This window comes from Nerophis ophidion, linkage group LG05 (genome assembly GCF_033978795.1).
Source record: "Nerophis ophidion isolate RoL-2023_Sa linkage group LG05, RoL_Noph_v1.0, whole genome shotgun sequence".
Taxonomy (NCBI): Eukaryota; Metazoa; Chordata; class Actinopteri; order Syngnathiformes; family Syngnathidae; genus Nerophis; species Nerophis ophidion.
Window position 1 is genome coordinate 13,523,939 of NC_084615.1, and position 15,640 is coordinate 13,539,578.

Sequence of the window (15,640 nt, forward strand, 5' to 3'; positions counted from 1 at the left end):
ATATAATTTTATTTTAGTTACTTTGAGTTTACAACCCCATGGCCCTGTTTTGTACTGTTTTTGTACTTATTTTGATAATTATTACTTCTCAATTGTTTGTAAATGTTGCAATTTATAAATAAAGGTTTATAAAATTAAAAAAATATGTATAAAAAATATATAAATGTATTAAACGAGGACGTATTTGCAAGTTTGGGGTACTAATACACTCCTGAAAACACTGCAACAATGTCACGGTGGTTGTGGACTTAAAACATGTCATTGAATTGAACAAAAACATGTCATTGAACTAAAGAAAAGAAATGACAGCAGCTGGTACAACGCACAGATATACTTTATTACATAACACGCTTTTCTGGGTCACGCAGCCAGGAAAAACACACACACACACACACAAATATTACACGCACTTTCAGAGCACACAACAAAAAGTACATGCAGGTCGTGACATTTGTGACATCAAATGAATCAGAATGTGGTCCAGTCCTCAGAACGCTTGGAATGTGGACTTTAGAGTTTCTTTACATTGACCACCAGGGGGCGACGTGGTGAGACAAACAATGGCCATGCATGACACTTCATACAGCAACACAACTATTACTCAAAGTCAATAAAGGGATAAGCGGTAGAAAATGGATGGATGGAATAGAGAAATAAAGAAGTAGAGAATCAGGCAGGGACACAGGTTGAAGTTTCAGTCAGGAGTTCAGGTTGGAGGGAAAAGTTTTTGGACAATTCTTTTGACGCCAGCACACGGAAAAAAAAACAGAATAAACATGCATTAAAGTCATCTATTCCTCATGCGGATGCAAAGCGCTTTTACCTTTTATGAGAAGAAACTGTAGAGATAGGAGAACACCACGATTCCAATGATGGTACAGCACAAAGTAATCATCATCTTTTTCTGCAGGTATAGAGCGAAAAAGTGTCATTTGTGCCATTTTGTAGAAAAGCAGTGAAGTTGTCACGTTGTGTAAATGGTAAATAAAAAGAGAATACAATGATTTGCAGATCCTTTTCGACTTATATTCAATTCAATAGACTACAAAGACATAATATTTCATGTTCAAACTGGTAAACTTTGTTTATTTTTTGCAAATATAAGCTCATTTGGAATTTGATGCCTGCAACAATGTTGGCACAAGTGGAAAAAAAAAAGAGTAAGAAAGTTGAGGAATGCTCATCAAACACTTATTTGCATACTTGCCAACCCTCCCGTATTTTCCGGGAGACTCATGAAAATCAGCGCCTCACCCAAAAATCTCCCGGGACAAATTTTCTCCCTAAATTCAGGCGGACCTGAGTGACGTGTATAAAGAGTGTGTGTACCCAATGACGTTCTAACTGCAGAATGATCGAGGGCGAGTTCTTGGTTTCTTAGGTGGGTTTATTGTTAGGCAGTTTCATTAACGTCCTACAAACGCGGTAAAACGACACACAACTACAGCAGTCAGTTTTCGTCTACCGTAAAGCAGTTTGTCTGCCGTAAACAGCAATGTTGTGACACTCTTAAACAGGACAATACTGCCATCTACTGTACCTGCGTATGGTTAGAAAAACAAGGATGGACAATTCAACCCTTAACTCAATGAGTAGATGTGTTATGTGTGTGTAAATGTGTAAATAAATGAACACTGAAATTCAAGTATTTATTTTATATATATATATATATATATATATATATGAAATACTTGACTAGGTGAATCTATGAATCTAGCGGTAAATATACTCCTCCCCTCTAATCACGCCCCGCCCCCCCAACCACGCCGAAATCAGAGGTCTCAAGGTTGGCAAGTATGCTTATTTGGAACATCCCACAGGTGAACAGGCTAATTGGGAACAGGTGGGTGCCATGATTGGGTATAAAAACAGCTTCCCAAAAAATGCTCAGTCTTTCACAAGAAAGGATGGGGCGAGGGTCAGCACTTTGTCAACAAATGCCTGAGCAAATTGTTTAAGAACAACATTTGTCAACCAGCTATTGCAAGGAATTTAGGGATTTCAACATCGACGCTCCGTGAATCATCAAAAGTTTCAGAGAATCTGGAGAAATCACTGCACGTAAGCCCTGATGTTACGCATTTTCGACCCCTCAGGTGGTACTGCATCATAAAAGTGACATCAGTATGTAAAGGATATCACCACATGGGCTTAAGAACACTTAAGAAAGCCGCTGTCAGTAACTACAGTCGGTCGCTACATCTGTAAGTGCAAGTTAAAACTCTACTATGCAAAGCCAAAGCCATTTACCAACAACACCCAGAAACGGAGCCAACTTCACTGGGCCCGAGCTCATCTAAGATGGACTGATGCAAAGTGGGAAAGTGTTCTGTGGTCTGACGAGTCCACATTTCAAATTGTTTTTGGCAACCGTGGACGTTGGAACAAAAATGAAAAGAACCGGACTGTTCTAGGCGCAAAGTGTGAAAGGCAGCATGTGTGATGGTATGGGGGTGTATTAGTGGCCAAGGTATGGGTAACTTACACATCTGTGAAGGCACCATTAATGCTGAAAGGTACATACAGCTTTTGGAGCAACGTATGTCGTTATTATGGACGCCCCTGCTTATTTCAGCACGGCAATGCCAAGCCAGGTGTTACAACAGCGTGGCTTGGTAGTCAAAGAGTGCAGGTACTAGACTGGCCTACCTGTAGTCCCATTGAAAATATTTAGGCTAAAATATGAGGCAGGAGATTGTTGAACAACTTAAGCTGTACATCAAAGCAAGAATGGGAAATAATTCCACTTCAAAAATGTGTCTCCTTAGTTCCCAAACCTTTACTGAGTGTTGTTAAAAGGAAAGGCCATGTAACACACTGGTAAAAATGCCTTTTTTGCAATGTGTTGCTTCCATTAAATTCTAACTTCATGATTTGCCAAAAAATTTATATCTTGTCTTTGCAGTCTATTCAATTGAATACAAGTTGAAAAGGATTTGCAAATCATTTTATTCTCCTTTTGTTTTTTACAAATTTCACAACTTCACTGGTTTTGGGTTTTGTAGTTCACATGCATGCACATTGACACCACTTCGGGGGAGGACCCAGGGAAAAGAGGGGTGTCTGTGTGTGTGTGTGTGTGTGTGTCTGTGTGTGTAATGAGAAAACACAACCTACCTCTCCATAACCATGAATCAGCTTTGTTTCAGGCTTACAGTCAACAGCAAGTCAACCAGCAATATACATTAAAAAAAATTTAATTAGCAATAAAACATTAATACATCACAGTTTTGTTCCCTCCGTGACAAATAAAAGGCACCATTTGGATGAAGTCCGCATGTATATTTGTCTCTCAGAGGCAGTGGTTCTTTAACAGCTTTACAAGGAAACATAAATAAATGATTTAATGACACAAATCCCAGCAATAAAGGCGTTAAAAAGTGTTGACTTTCCAGCGTATCGACTCACATTCAATCTAACTTTATTGCTAAACAGGCACAAACAAAACGGTATCGCTATAAACAAAGTAGCAATACTTAACGGGTGTTGTTGACATATTTGGCATCCGGATTTCTAAAAAAATTTTAAAACCGTAAACGGTATGTTTTAAAACAAAGCCAGGTTACACAATGTTGGTGCAAAACCTTAAAAAAAAAGTAAGCTTTTTGGGTTGTTACAAACTAAGGTTTTCTTTGGAATGACTAGTTGTCGTCTTGCCGCTTCAATAGGAGGACGTGCAAGACCATGGCGACAGAGAGGAATCTTTTTTGTGGAAAAACGTAAAAGTGCTGAAACTCCCAAGAACATTCCATTGTGAGATGTGTCAAAGGCTCATAAAGACATGATAATAATAATAATAATAATAATAATAGTGTGTTTCTTAGATCATGAATAAATAGAAATGCGACACCTGGATGACTGGAGGCAAGTACGTCAGGTTCAGTCTTCATTTAAGGCGGAACAAACGGTCCTTAGCTTTAGGCGGACGTCGGTCGAGTCTTGATCTTCTCGTTCGGGGGAGCGGGGGAGGGTAGACTCCGGATGAAGGGGTGAGAGGAGTGAAATGGTTTGTACGAAGAGGTCCTGCTATAGAGTCAGTGAGAGGATGATGGCGAGGAGGATGGCGACCAGCACGGCACAGACCACGCCGATTATGATCATTTTCTAGGAACAGGGGGGAGAGAGAGAGAGAGGAGAACGAGGGTCAAACCGGCGCCGCTTGGCGTGTTTGCTGAACCAGGTGAGAGAAAAGCCCCGCCCACAAAGCTCACCACGTCCAAGTCCTCCGCACACAAGAAGCCTGTCTAGTGAGGAGCATGCAAAGCCTTTGTCCCCGCCCACATGTGCCGCTTCTTTGACTCACCTGAGCTGCCGACTCAACAGCCGCTCAGCTGCCGGTCAGGCCCACTGACAGCCCGATGACCAGCGCTAGTACGGCCACCAAGACCAGAACGAGCAGCACTACAAGCAGCACTCTCTGTTGGCAAGTACAGACGGGAGAACTCTCATTGCTGCGCCTCTCCGCTGATACCACTTTGTTCAACCTTCTTTCATCTTCGTAATATCGCGAAAATTCGCTCCATTTTGTCCACCAGCGACGCTGAGATCATTTTTCATGATTTTGTTACGCCACGTCTCCATTACTGTAACCTATTATTTTCATGTCTTCTTATGTCTAGTATTAAAATATTACAATTGGTACAGTTATTACAATCTATGCAAGCTGGGTAACGTTTGCTTTGGTCTGGAACAATGTGACACACTAACAACTATCAGAATTGCAGCCAATGTTACACACAGATCATGTGACATGCAAATATAAATCAAAATAGACAGACGACATAAGTAAAGGAAATTAAATGAGGCATAATGATGCAATATGTACATACAGCTAGCCTAAATAGCATGTTAGCATTGATTAGCTTGACCAAATATGCCTGACTAGCACTCCAACAAGTCAATAACGTCAACAAAGCTCGCCTTTGTGCTTTCACGCACAGTATAAAACGTTTGGTGGACAAAATGAGAGGCATTAAAGACCTACTGAAAGCCACTACTAGCGACCACGCAGTCTGATAGTTTAAATATCAATGATGAAATATTAACATTGCAACACATGCCAATACGGCCTTTTTAGTTTACTAAATTGCAATTTAAAATTTTGCGCGAAATATCCTGTTGAAAACGTTGCGGTATGATGACGCGTGCGTGTGACGTCACGGATTGTAGTGGACATATTGTTCCAGCGCTGATACCAGCTATAAGTCGTCTACTTTAATCGCATAATTCCACAGTATTCTGGACATCTGTGTTGCTGAATCTTTTGCAATTTGTTCAATTAATAATGGAGACGTCAAAGAAGAAAGATGTAGGTAGGAAGCGGTGTATTGTGGCCGTTTTTAGCAACACAAACACAGCCGGTGTTTGTTTCCTTGTTTTGCATTCCCGAAAGATGACGTGAAGCTTTACTATGGAACAGGGCGGTCAAGCGAACATGGTTCCCTACCACATGTCAACCGGCAGGTTTCGATGAGAAAATGGTGGTAATACGTCGGCTCTTACCGTAGACATGAGCGAAGAGCTTGCGTCGTTCCTCGTGCACCCGTCAAAGAGGCAGCTGCGGACTCTCTTGCCTCCTCCGAACAGCCGCCCCTGAACGTCGGAAGCTTCCACCGTGGAGGAGAGGGGGGGGGGGAATATTCGCTTCACCTCGTCGAGAAATGTGGCTTCCCTCAGAGACACTGGCGGTCACCACACCCCTCCGACTTTTAGGTACGCCTATATAAAGACATGCACCTGGGGATAGGTTGATTGGCAACACTAAATGGGCCCTAGTGTGTGAATGTGAGTGTGAATGTTGTCTGTCTATCTGTGTTGGCCCTGCGATGAGGTAGCGACTTGTCCAGGGTGTACCCCGCCTTCCGCCCGATTGTAGCTGAGATAAGCGCCAGCGCCCCCCGTCACCCCAAAAGGGAATAAGCAGTAGAAAATGGATGGATATATAATCTCACTAAAACACTAGTAACACAATAAGCAGATAAGGGATTTTCCAGAATTATCCTAGTAAATGTGTCTAATAACATCTGAATCGCTCTCAACTGCCTTCGCCTTTTTTTGTACTCCTTCACTCTCACTTTCCTCATCCACGAATCTTTCATACTTCATCAAATTAATGGGGAAATCGTCGCTTTCTTGGTCCGAATCGCTCTCGCTGCTGGTGGCCATGATTGTAAACAATGTTCAGATGTGAGGAGCTCCACAACCCGTGATGTCACACGCACATCGTCTGCTACTTCCGGTACAGGCAAGGCTTTTTTATTAGCGACCAAAAGTTGCCAACTTTATCGTGGATGTTCTCTACTAAATCCTTTCAGTAAAAATATGGCAATATGGCGAAATGATCAAGTATGACACATAAAATGGACCTGCTATCCCCGGTTAAATAAGAACATCTCATTTCAGTAGGCCTTTAAAGACGTCTCTCTGTGGCAGCGTGGGAGAAAGTTGCGCGTGTAAACAAACCACGGCGAGTTCAAGGTCCGCCAGAATTAGTAGGACAAAACGGCGCTTCCCAAATGAAGCGTGTTTAATACAAACAATGGGATTTCTAACAACTAGGAAGGTTTGTGTCATTTTTTTTTGTCCTCCTGCGGAAAACAAATTACGACAAAACATTTTTTTTTTTTCTTTTCACTGTTTTCCAGTTTCATACATTTTTGAAAAAGCTAAAACGCCGCACGCTGGTTGCTGACCTCCCAGTGAGGCTCATGTTGACTAAAGCAATCCATTGGAGCAACGATGTTGACTTACCTTCACAGGTGAATGCAACGTTTATTCACACACGCACACACACACACACACGCGCACACACACGCACAAACACACGCATACACACACACACACATGCAGGCACACACACACGCACAAACACACGCACACACACGCACGCGGACGCCTGCACACACACACACACACGCACACACGCATAAACACACACACACACATGCAGGCACACACACACGCACAAACACACGCACGCGGACGCCTGCACACACACACACACACACGCATAAACACACACACACATGCAGGCACACACACACGCACAAACACACGCACGCGGACGCCTGCACACACACACACACGTACGCACGCGCACACACACACGCACGCACACACATACGCACGCACAAACATGCATACACACACACATGCACGCGCACACACACACACATGCAGGCACACACACGCACAAACACACGCACACGCACAAACACACGCACACACACACGCACGCACGCACGCCTGCACACACACGTACCCACGCACACACACACACATGCATGCACACACACACGCACAAACACATGCACAAACACACACATGCGCGCACGCACGCACACACACATGCATGCACACACATGCGCACAAACACACGCACACACACATGCATGCACGCACGCACGCACACACACATGCATGCACACACATGCGCACAAACACACGCACACACACACATGCATGCACACACATGCGCACAAACACACGCACACACACACACATGCATGCACACACACGCGCACAAACACACACACGCACACACATGCACAGACAAATAAACAAACAGAAAGAAAACAAAGTAGAGAATAAAGATGGTGTGTGTGTGTGTGTGTGTGTGTGTGTGTGTGTTAGGGGGTATATGGGTGGTCTAGCTTGGCTGGGATTGAGTAGGAGTCAGGTGGGATCATCACGGGAAGGTTCTGGTCTTCCAAAAGCAAGCAAGCAGAATGTTCCTTTTCACATAGTGACAGGATGTTGGCTATTTAAGGTCAGAAGGTCAAAAGGTGATGACCTCATAAAAGTTGCTGGAGAAATTCCAAGTTGAGCAGTCGGCCTTCTCTCACCCTTGACCACCTTTTGAGGAGAGTACAGTTATGTACAGCAGGGGTCCCCAACCTTTCTCACACCGGGGACTACTTTAATGGCGGCTTTATTGGCACGGCGGGCGGCAGATAAATATAGCAAATATCGTTTTTCCTTGAATTGCCGCTAATTATTTTAAAACCTCTTCTCACTCCGGCGCTTACCAAAGGCATGCGGTAAATTTAGGCCTGTGCTTATAAATTTGAGTGTGATGTAAGGATACCATCATGAAAAGCACATTTAATAAAAAAAACGTTATTATGGTCTTACCTTTACTTATAAATGAAGTCCATGCGCAGCTCCTTCTGATCAAAAGCATCAATAACTTGTTTATAGAAGTCTTCCTTATCTTCCTTCAGTTTTAAAAGTCTCTCTGTCTCGATGGGGATCTTCCTTTATTACCTCCTGCTTCAATTGAAAGTCCAGTTTAGAAAACTGTTTTATTTTAGATATGTAATCCTCCATGTTAAAAGTGCAAGCGAGAGGAAAAAATAAAGGATCGCTGCTCACTCTTGCTGCTTGTTGTCACTTCTTCTGCAGCAGAGTAGTCGCAAGAAGGATCACTAGCGCCCTCTACCACCAGGAGGCGGGAGTCATTTAATGACTCATATTTGACACACGCAGCTACGGTATATTAATAGAACATAGCTGCTTACTGTTATTTTTAGCATATTCAATAGCTTGGACCTTAAATCCTACTGAATATCTCTTAATCTTCTTCCCTTTATGCAATTTCAAATGATTGAAATCCGTCTCCTCCATTTTGAAAATGATGACAGGTGAAGTGTCACTCGTGACGTGACGAGTTTGACCCGGGGGAAATTCTAGGCATATGCTAATTATTTGGCGAAACGATTTTGAAGCGGCGGGAATTTCACACATGCGCTAATAAAAAAAAAATTTTGCGAAACGAGTTTGACCCGGCAGTAACTCTAGGCAGGCGCATACTATATACCCGGCGGCAATTCAAGGAAATACAGTAAGTGCATGAAAAACCTTTCAGACAAACCTTGCAGACATTTGACCTTGTCTTCTCTTTAGTTGTGGACGTACATTAGACTTGCTCTACTTATTGTCACCAGTATAACCACTGCTGGTGTTGGTTGTAGTCTTTGTTGTCTGATAGTACTGACAATAACCATATGATTGTTGTGAGACTACAGACATGACTACTTCTTCCTGAAAATAGCCTCATTACTCTGTAAAATGTGTCAAACATTATTGCATTATCATTAAAAACCTTTAATATGTTAGCAACAATGTATGTTTCATAAATAAAAACATATAAATTATATATATGAATGAGGTAGATCCCCTCGACTTGGTCAATTGAAAAGTGGCTCGCCTGCATAAGAAGTGTGGGCACCTCTGGACTATACTCTCACTATTATGTAAGATCCACTATGGACTGGACTCTCACTATTATGTTAGATCCACTATGGACTGGACTCTCACTATTATGTTAGATCCACTATGGACTGGACTCTCACTATTATGTTGGATGCACTATGGACTGGACTCTCACTATTATGTTCGATCCACTATGGACTGGACTCTCACACTACTATGTTGGATCCACTATGGACTGGACTCTCACTATTATGTTAGATCCACTATGGACTGGACTCTCACAATTATGTTGGATCCACCATGGACTGGACTCTCACTATTATGTTAGATCCACTATGGACTGGACTGGACTCTCACTATTTTGTTAGATCCAGTATGGACTGGACTTTCACTATTTTGTTAGATCCAGTATGGACTGGACTCTCACTATTATGTTAGATCCACTATGGACTGGACTCTCACACTATTATGTTAGATCCACTATGGACTGGACTCTCACTATTATGTTGGATGCACTATGGACTGGACTCTCACACTATTATGTTAGATCCACTATGGACTGGACTCACACTATTATGTTATATCCACTATGGACTGGACTCTCACACTATTATGTTAGATCCACTATGGACTGGACTCTCACACTATTATGTTAGACCCACTCGACGTCTATTGCGGTCCCCTCCAAGGTTTCTCATTGTCCCATTGGGTTGAGTTTTTCCTTGCCCTGATGTGGGATCTGAGCCGAGGATGTCGTTGAGGCTTGTGCAGCTCTTTGAGACACTTGTGATTTAGGGCTATATAAGTCAGGAACGGGTGCCGGCCCAGGATCCATGGTTGGGGACCACAGTTGTACAGTGCAGTGGTTTAGTCTTTCTTACTTTGCTTTTGGGAAACCCTGAACCGCTCACATCTCCACTCTGGTCACTCACACGTCGAGCCTCCTGCTGGAACTTAGCGGCTTTCTTAGTGTCGGCTACGGCTCGCTCCACGAAGCCCACGGACTGGTCCATGTTGCTCTCGATCCGGTCGATCATTCCGCCCTTTTTGTGGCCGTGCAGCGATACCGGTGCATCAAATAAAAGAGGCCCAGTGTGTGTGTGTGTGTGTGTGTGTGTGTGTGTGTGTCGGGTAGTTGCAGAGAATGAGGTGAGAAAGAGCAAAGTGAGAAGATTACCTTGCGTGCTTTGCTCTGGTACCTGACAGCCTTTTTGGTCTGCTCTTTAGCTGCAATGATGTGGTCCACTGACTTGGAAATATTCTGTTCTATGTTGTCTACTATGTCACCCTGGAAGGAAACAAGGAGGTCATTTACATTCAGTTCAGGAAAAACAAAACAAAAATAACTTACCACACTTTTTTCTTACAGTTAAAGGCCTACTGAAATGAGATGTTCTTATTTAAACGGGGATAGCAGGTCCATTCTATGTGTCATACTTGATCATTTCGGCATATTGCCATATTTTTGCTGAAAGGATTTAGTAGAGAACATCCACGTTAAAGATGGTCGCAACTAAAAAAGCCTTGCCTGTAGCAGACGATGACATCACCAGTGTGAGGGCTCCTCACGTCCTCACATTGTTTATAATGGGAGCCTCCAGCATCAAGAGCTATTCGGACCAAGAAAGCGACAATTTCCCCATTAATTTGAGCGAGGATGAAATATTTGTGGATGAGGAAATTTAGAGTGAAGGACTAGAGAGAAGAAAAAAAAAAGGCGATTGCAGTGAGAGCCATTCAGATGTTTTTAGACACATTTACTAGGATAATTCTGGGAAATCCCTTATCTTTCTATTGTGTTGCTAGTGTTTTAGTGAGTTAAATAATACCTGATAGTCGGAGGGGTGTGTCCACGGGTGTGTTGATGCCAGTCTCGGAGGGAAGTCACGGCAGCTGCATGGAAGGCACAAGCTCCGCTGATCTCTGGTAAGAGCCGACTTTTTACCACAATTTTCTCACTGAAACCTGTCGGTTGACAAGTGGTCGGGAACCATGTTCACTTGACCGCTCTGATCCATAGTAAAGCTTCACCTCCGGGAATTTTCAGTAGGCCTTTAAATTAATTAAAGACCACGCAGTCTGATAGTTTATATATCAATGATGAAATATTAACATTGCAACACATGCCAATACGGCCTTTTTAGTTTACTAAATTACAATTTAAAATTTCCAGCAGAGCTTCCTGTTGAAAACGTCGCGGAATGATGACACGTATGATGACGTTATTGGTTGGAGGGGACATATTAGCCCAGCATCACTTACGGCTAAAAGTAGTCTGTTTTCATCACGCAATTGCACAGTATTCTGGACATCTGTGTTGCTGAATCTTTTGCAATTTGTTCAATTAATAATGGAGACATCAAAGAAGAAAGATGTAGGTGCGAAGCTTTTAGCCTTTAGCCATACAAACATGGTGTTTCCTTGTTTAAAATTCCCGTAGGTGAAGCTTAACTACGGATCAGAGCGGTCAAGCGAACATGGATCCCGACAACATGTCATCCGGCAGTTTTCGGTGAGAAAATTGTGGTAATAAGTCACCTCTTACCGGAGATTAGCGGAGCTTCTGTCCTACTGCAGCTTCTTTGTGATTTCCCTCAACACACCCGTGGCCACAACCCTCCGACTAACAGGTACTATTTAACTCACTCAAACACTAGCAACACAATAGGCAGATAAGGGATTTACCAGAATTATCCTAGTAAATGTGTCTAAAAACATCTGAATCGCTCTCACTGCAATCGCCTTTTTTTTTTTAACTTTTTTTTTCTTCTTAGTCCTTCACTCTAAATTTCCTCATCCACAAATATTTACTCTTCGCTCAAATTAACGGGGAAATTGTCGCTTTTTCGGACCAAATCGCTCGGGCTGCTGCTGGTGGCCATGATTGTAAACAATGTTCAGATGTGAGGAGCTCCACAACCCGTGACGTCTGCTACTTCCGGTACAGGAAAGGCTTTTTTATTAGCGACCAAAAGTTGCAAACTTTATCGTGGATGTTCTCTACTAAATCCTTTCAGCAAAAATTTGGCAATATGGCAAAATGATCAAGTATGACACATGGAATGGACCTGCTATCCCCGTTTAAATAAGAACATCTCATTCCAGTAGGCCTTTAAAACTGGGGTCCAAACTGGTGGACCTCCTAGTAATACATCAAACTGATCATCAAGGTACACTACATTGCTAAAAGTATTTGGCCACCCATCCAAATGATGAGACTCAGGTGTCCTAATGACTTGGCCCAGCCACAGGTGTATCAAATCAAGCACATTTGTGAAATAATGGGCCGCTCTCAGTGATTTCCAGCGTGAAACTGTCGACAAATCCAGTCGTGAAATTTCTTTGCTCCTAAATATTCCAAAGTCAACTGTCGGCTTTATTTTACGAAGTTTGGGAACAACAGCAACTCAGCCACAAAGTTGTAGCCCTGATTACTAGCCGTCAACTAGAGCACTAATCGCTAGCTGGCAACTAACTGGCAACTAGAGAACTAATCGCTAGCTGGCATCAAGCGTGCTAATTGCTAGTTGGCAACTGTAGTCCACCAATCACTAGCTGGCAACTGTAGTCCACAAATTACAAGCTGAAAGCTAGAGTGTAAATCACGAGATTGCAATTAGAGGGCTAAACGCTAGCCTGTAACTTGTCAGAGAGCTAATCGCTAGCTGGCAACTGGCGCACTAATTGCTAGCTGTCAACCGGAGCACTAATGTTAGCTGACGAGGATGGTGGTCACATGGTTTAGAACTGTGGACTAAAAGGCATACAGAATAGGAAAGTAGACAAGTGTGCTTACCTCAATACAGACTTCTCCTCAGAAAGCAAAGGTGCAAGCAGATATAGACAATTATATTTATTGTATGTAATGTAGACAATTATACTTATTGTATGTAATGAATGTGTGATCTTACAACATGGGGACCGGCAATGAATGTGTGATCTTACAACATGGGGACCGGCAATGAATGTGTGATCGCACAACATGGGGACCGGCAATGAATGTGTGATCTTACAACATGGGGACCGGCAATGAATGTGTGATCTTACAACATGGGGACCGGCAATGAATGTGTGATCTTACAACATGGGGACCGGCAATGAATGTGTGATCTTACAACATGGGGACCGGCAATGAATGTGTGATCTTACAACATGGTGACCGGCAATGAATGTGTGATCTTACAACATGGTGACCGGCAATGAATGTGTGATCTTACAACATAGGGACCGGCAATGAATGTGTGATCTTACAACATGGGGACCGGCAATGAATGTGTGATCTTACAACATGCGGACCGGCAATGAATGTGTGATCTTACAACATGCGGACCGGCAATGAATGTGTGATCTTACAACATGGGGACCGGCAATGAATGTGTGATCTTACAACATGGGGACCGGCAATGAATGTGTGATCTTACAACAGGGGGACCGGCAATGAATGTGTGATCTTACAACACGGGGACCGGCAATGAATGTGTGATCTTACAACACGGGGACCGGCAATGAATGTGTGATCTTACAACACGGGGACCGGCAATGAATGTGTGATCTTACAACACGGGGACCGGCAATGAATGTGTGATCTTACAACATGGGGACCGGCAATGAATGTGTGATCTTACAACATGGGGGCCGGCAATGAATGAGTGATCTTACAACATGGGGACCGGCAATGAATGTGTGATCTTACAACAGGGGTACCGGCAATGAATGTGTGATCTTACAACAGGGGGACCGGCAATGAATGTGTGATCTTACAACACGGGGACCGGCAATGAATGTGTGATCTTACAACACGGGGACCGGCAATGAATGTGTGATCTTACAACATGGGGACCGGCAATGAATGTGTGATCTTACAACATGGGGACCGGCAATGAATGTGTGATCTTACAACATGGGGACCGGCAATGAATGAGTGATCTTACAACACGGGGACCGGCAATGAATGTGTGATCTTACAACAGGGGGACCGGCAATGAATGTGTGATCTTACAACATGGGGACCGGCAATGAATGTGTGATCTTACAACATGGGGACCGGCAATGAATGTGTGATCTTACAACACGGGGACCGGCAATGAATGTGTGATCTTACAACATGGGGACCGGCAATGAATGTGTGATCTTACAACATGGGGACCGGCAATGAATGTGTGATCTTACAACATGGGGACCGGCAATGAATGAGTGATCTTACAACACGGGGACCGGCAATGAATGTGTGATCTTACAACATGGGGACCGGCAATGAATGTGTGATCTTACAACATGGGGACCGGCAATGAATGTGTGATCTTACAACATGGGGACCGGCAATGAGCAGTTAATGATACGGAGGTGGCAGATGACAGGAAAGAGGAAAGTGAAGAAGACACGGTGCTGGAACAAAGACAGGAGGAAGATGGGAGTGTCAGGCAGAAAAGAGTTGGACTCAGTCAGGAAGTAAAAACCAAAAAGAGACACCAAGGGAGTGAGCGCTGATGATGATGATGGAGGAGACACATGAAGGAAACAGAGGAGCGTACCTGGTTCTCCACCAGCATGGCGATGTCTACGAACATGTCGTGAAGCTCCTTGATGCTACTCTCCAGACGAACAATGTCTTTGTGTCGGGCTTCGATCTCACTCAGGGCTTGTTTGGAGATGCCAGAGTCCACAATCTACAGGACATCAACATAGGCACAACCTCAAATATAACTGCTGCTCACAATATTACGACTTCACAGTCTGACAAGTTCCTTTGTGGACTACCAAAAACGTCTGTCTTGCTACAAACCCAAGGATTCAAAGATTTTTATAATAGTGTTACGTAATACTGGGTTAACCTGAATTCAAGGCTATGTACACGAGGTGGGAATCACTCACGATTCCATTAGATTCAAGTCCAATTCTTAAGTTAAAGTACCAATGATTGTTGGGGTGACAATTCGAGTCAGAATCCATCCATTTCTTTCCGCTTATCCAAGGTTGGGGCGCGGGGGCAGCAGCCTGAAGCAGAGAAGCCCAGACTTCCCTCTCCCCAGCTACTTCGTCCAGTTCCCCCCGGGGGATCCCGAGGTGTTCCCAGGCCAGCCGGGAGACATAGTCTTCCCAACGTGTCCTGGGTCTTCCCCGTGGCCTCTTGCCGGTCGGACATGCCCCAAACCCCTCCCTAGGGAAGCGTTCGGGTGGAATCCTGAGCAAATGCCCGAACCACCTCATCTGGCTCCTCTCCATGTGGAGGAGTGGCTCTACTCTGACTTCCTCCCGGATGACAGAGCTTCTCACCCTAAGGGAGAGACCTACCTCCCGGTGGAGGAAACTCATTTCGGCCGCTTGTACCCGTGATCTTGTCCTTTCAGTCATAACTCAAAGATCATGACCATAGGTGAGGAAGGGAAAGTAGATCGGCCGGCTGAGCTTCTTCACCACAACGGATCGA

At 43.8% G+C, this 15,640-nt stretch overlaps 1 protein-coding gene across 6 annotated transcripts in view; it reads right to left on the reverse strand.

Annotated features, from left to right (window-relative positions):
• Positions 1 to 345: 345 nt before the first annotated feature.
• LOC133552687 (syntaxin-3-like) overlaps positions 346 to 15,640 on the reverse strand; it is a 53,018-nt gene continuing 37,723 nt past the window's right edge. Inside the window, exons 8-12 of one of the 6 annotated variants that reach the window (XM_061900067.1) lie at positions 14,745 to 14,879; positions 10,391 to 10,501; positions 10,146 to 10,256; positions 824 to 904; positions 358 to 737 (exon numbers count right to left, since the gene is read on the reverse strand). In XM_061900067.1, the coding sequence (XP_061756051.1) occupies positions 827 to 904; positions 10,146 to 10,256; positions 10,391 to 10,501; positions 14,745 to 14,879 (435 nt within the window). In that variant the 3' untranslated portion in view covers positions 358 to 737; positions 824 to 826. Of the gene's footprint in view, positions 4,105 to 4,303; positions 4,418 to 8,508; positions 10,257 to 10,390; positions 10,502 to 13,971; positions 14,599 to 14,744; positions 14,880 to 15,640 lie in introns of those variants that run through there. The other 5 variants (XM_061900063.1, XM_061900065.1, XM_061900064.1 and 2 more) reach the window with 5 other exon arrangements.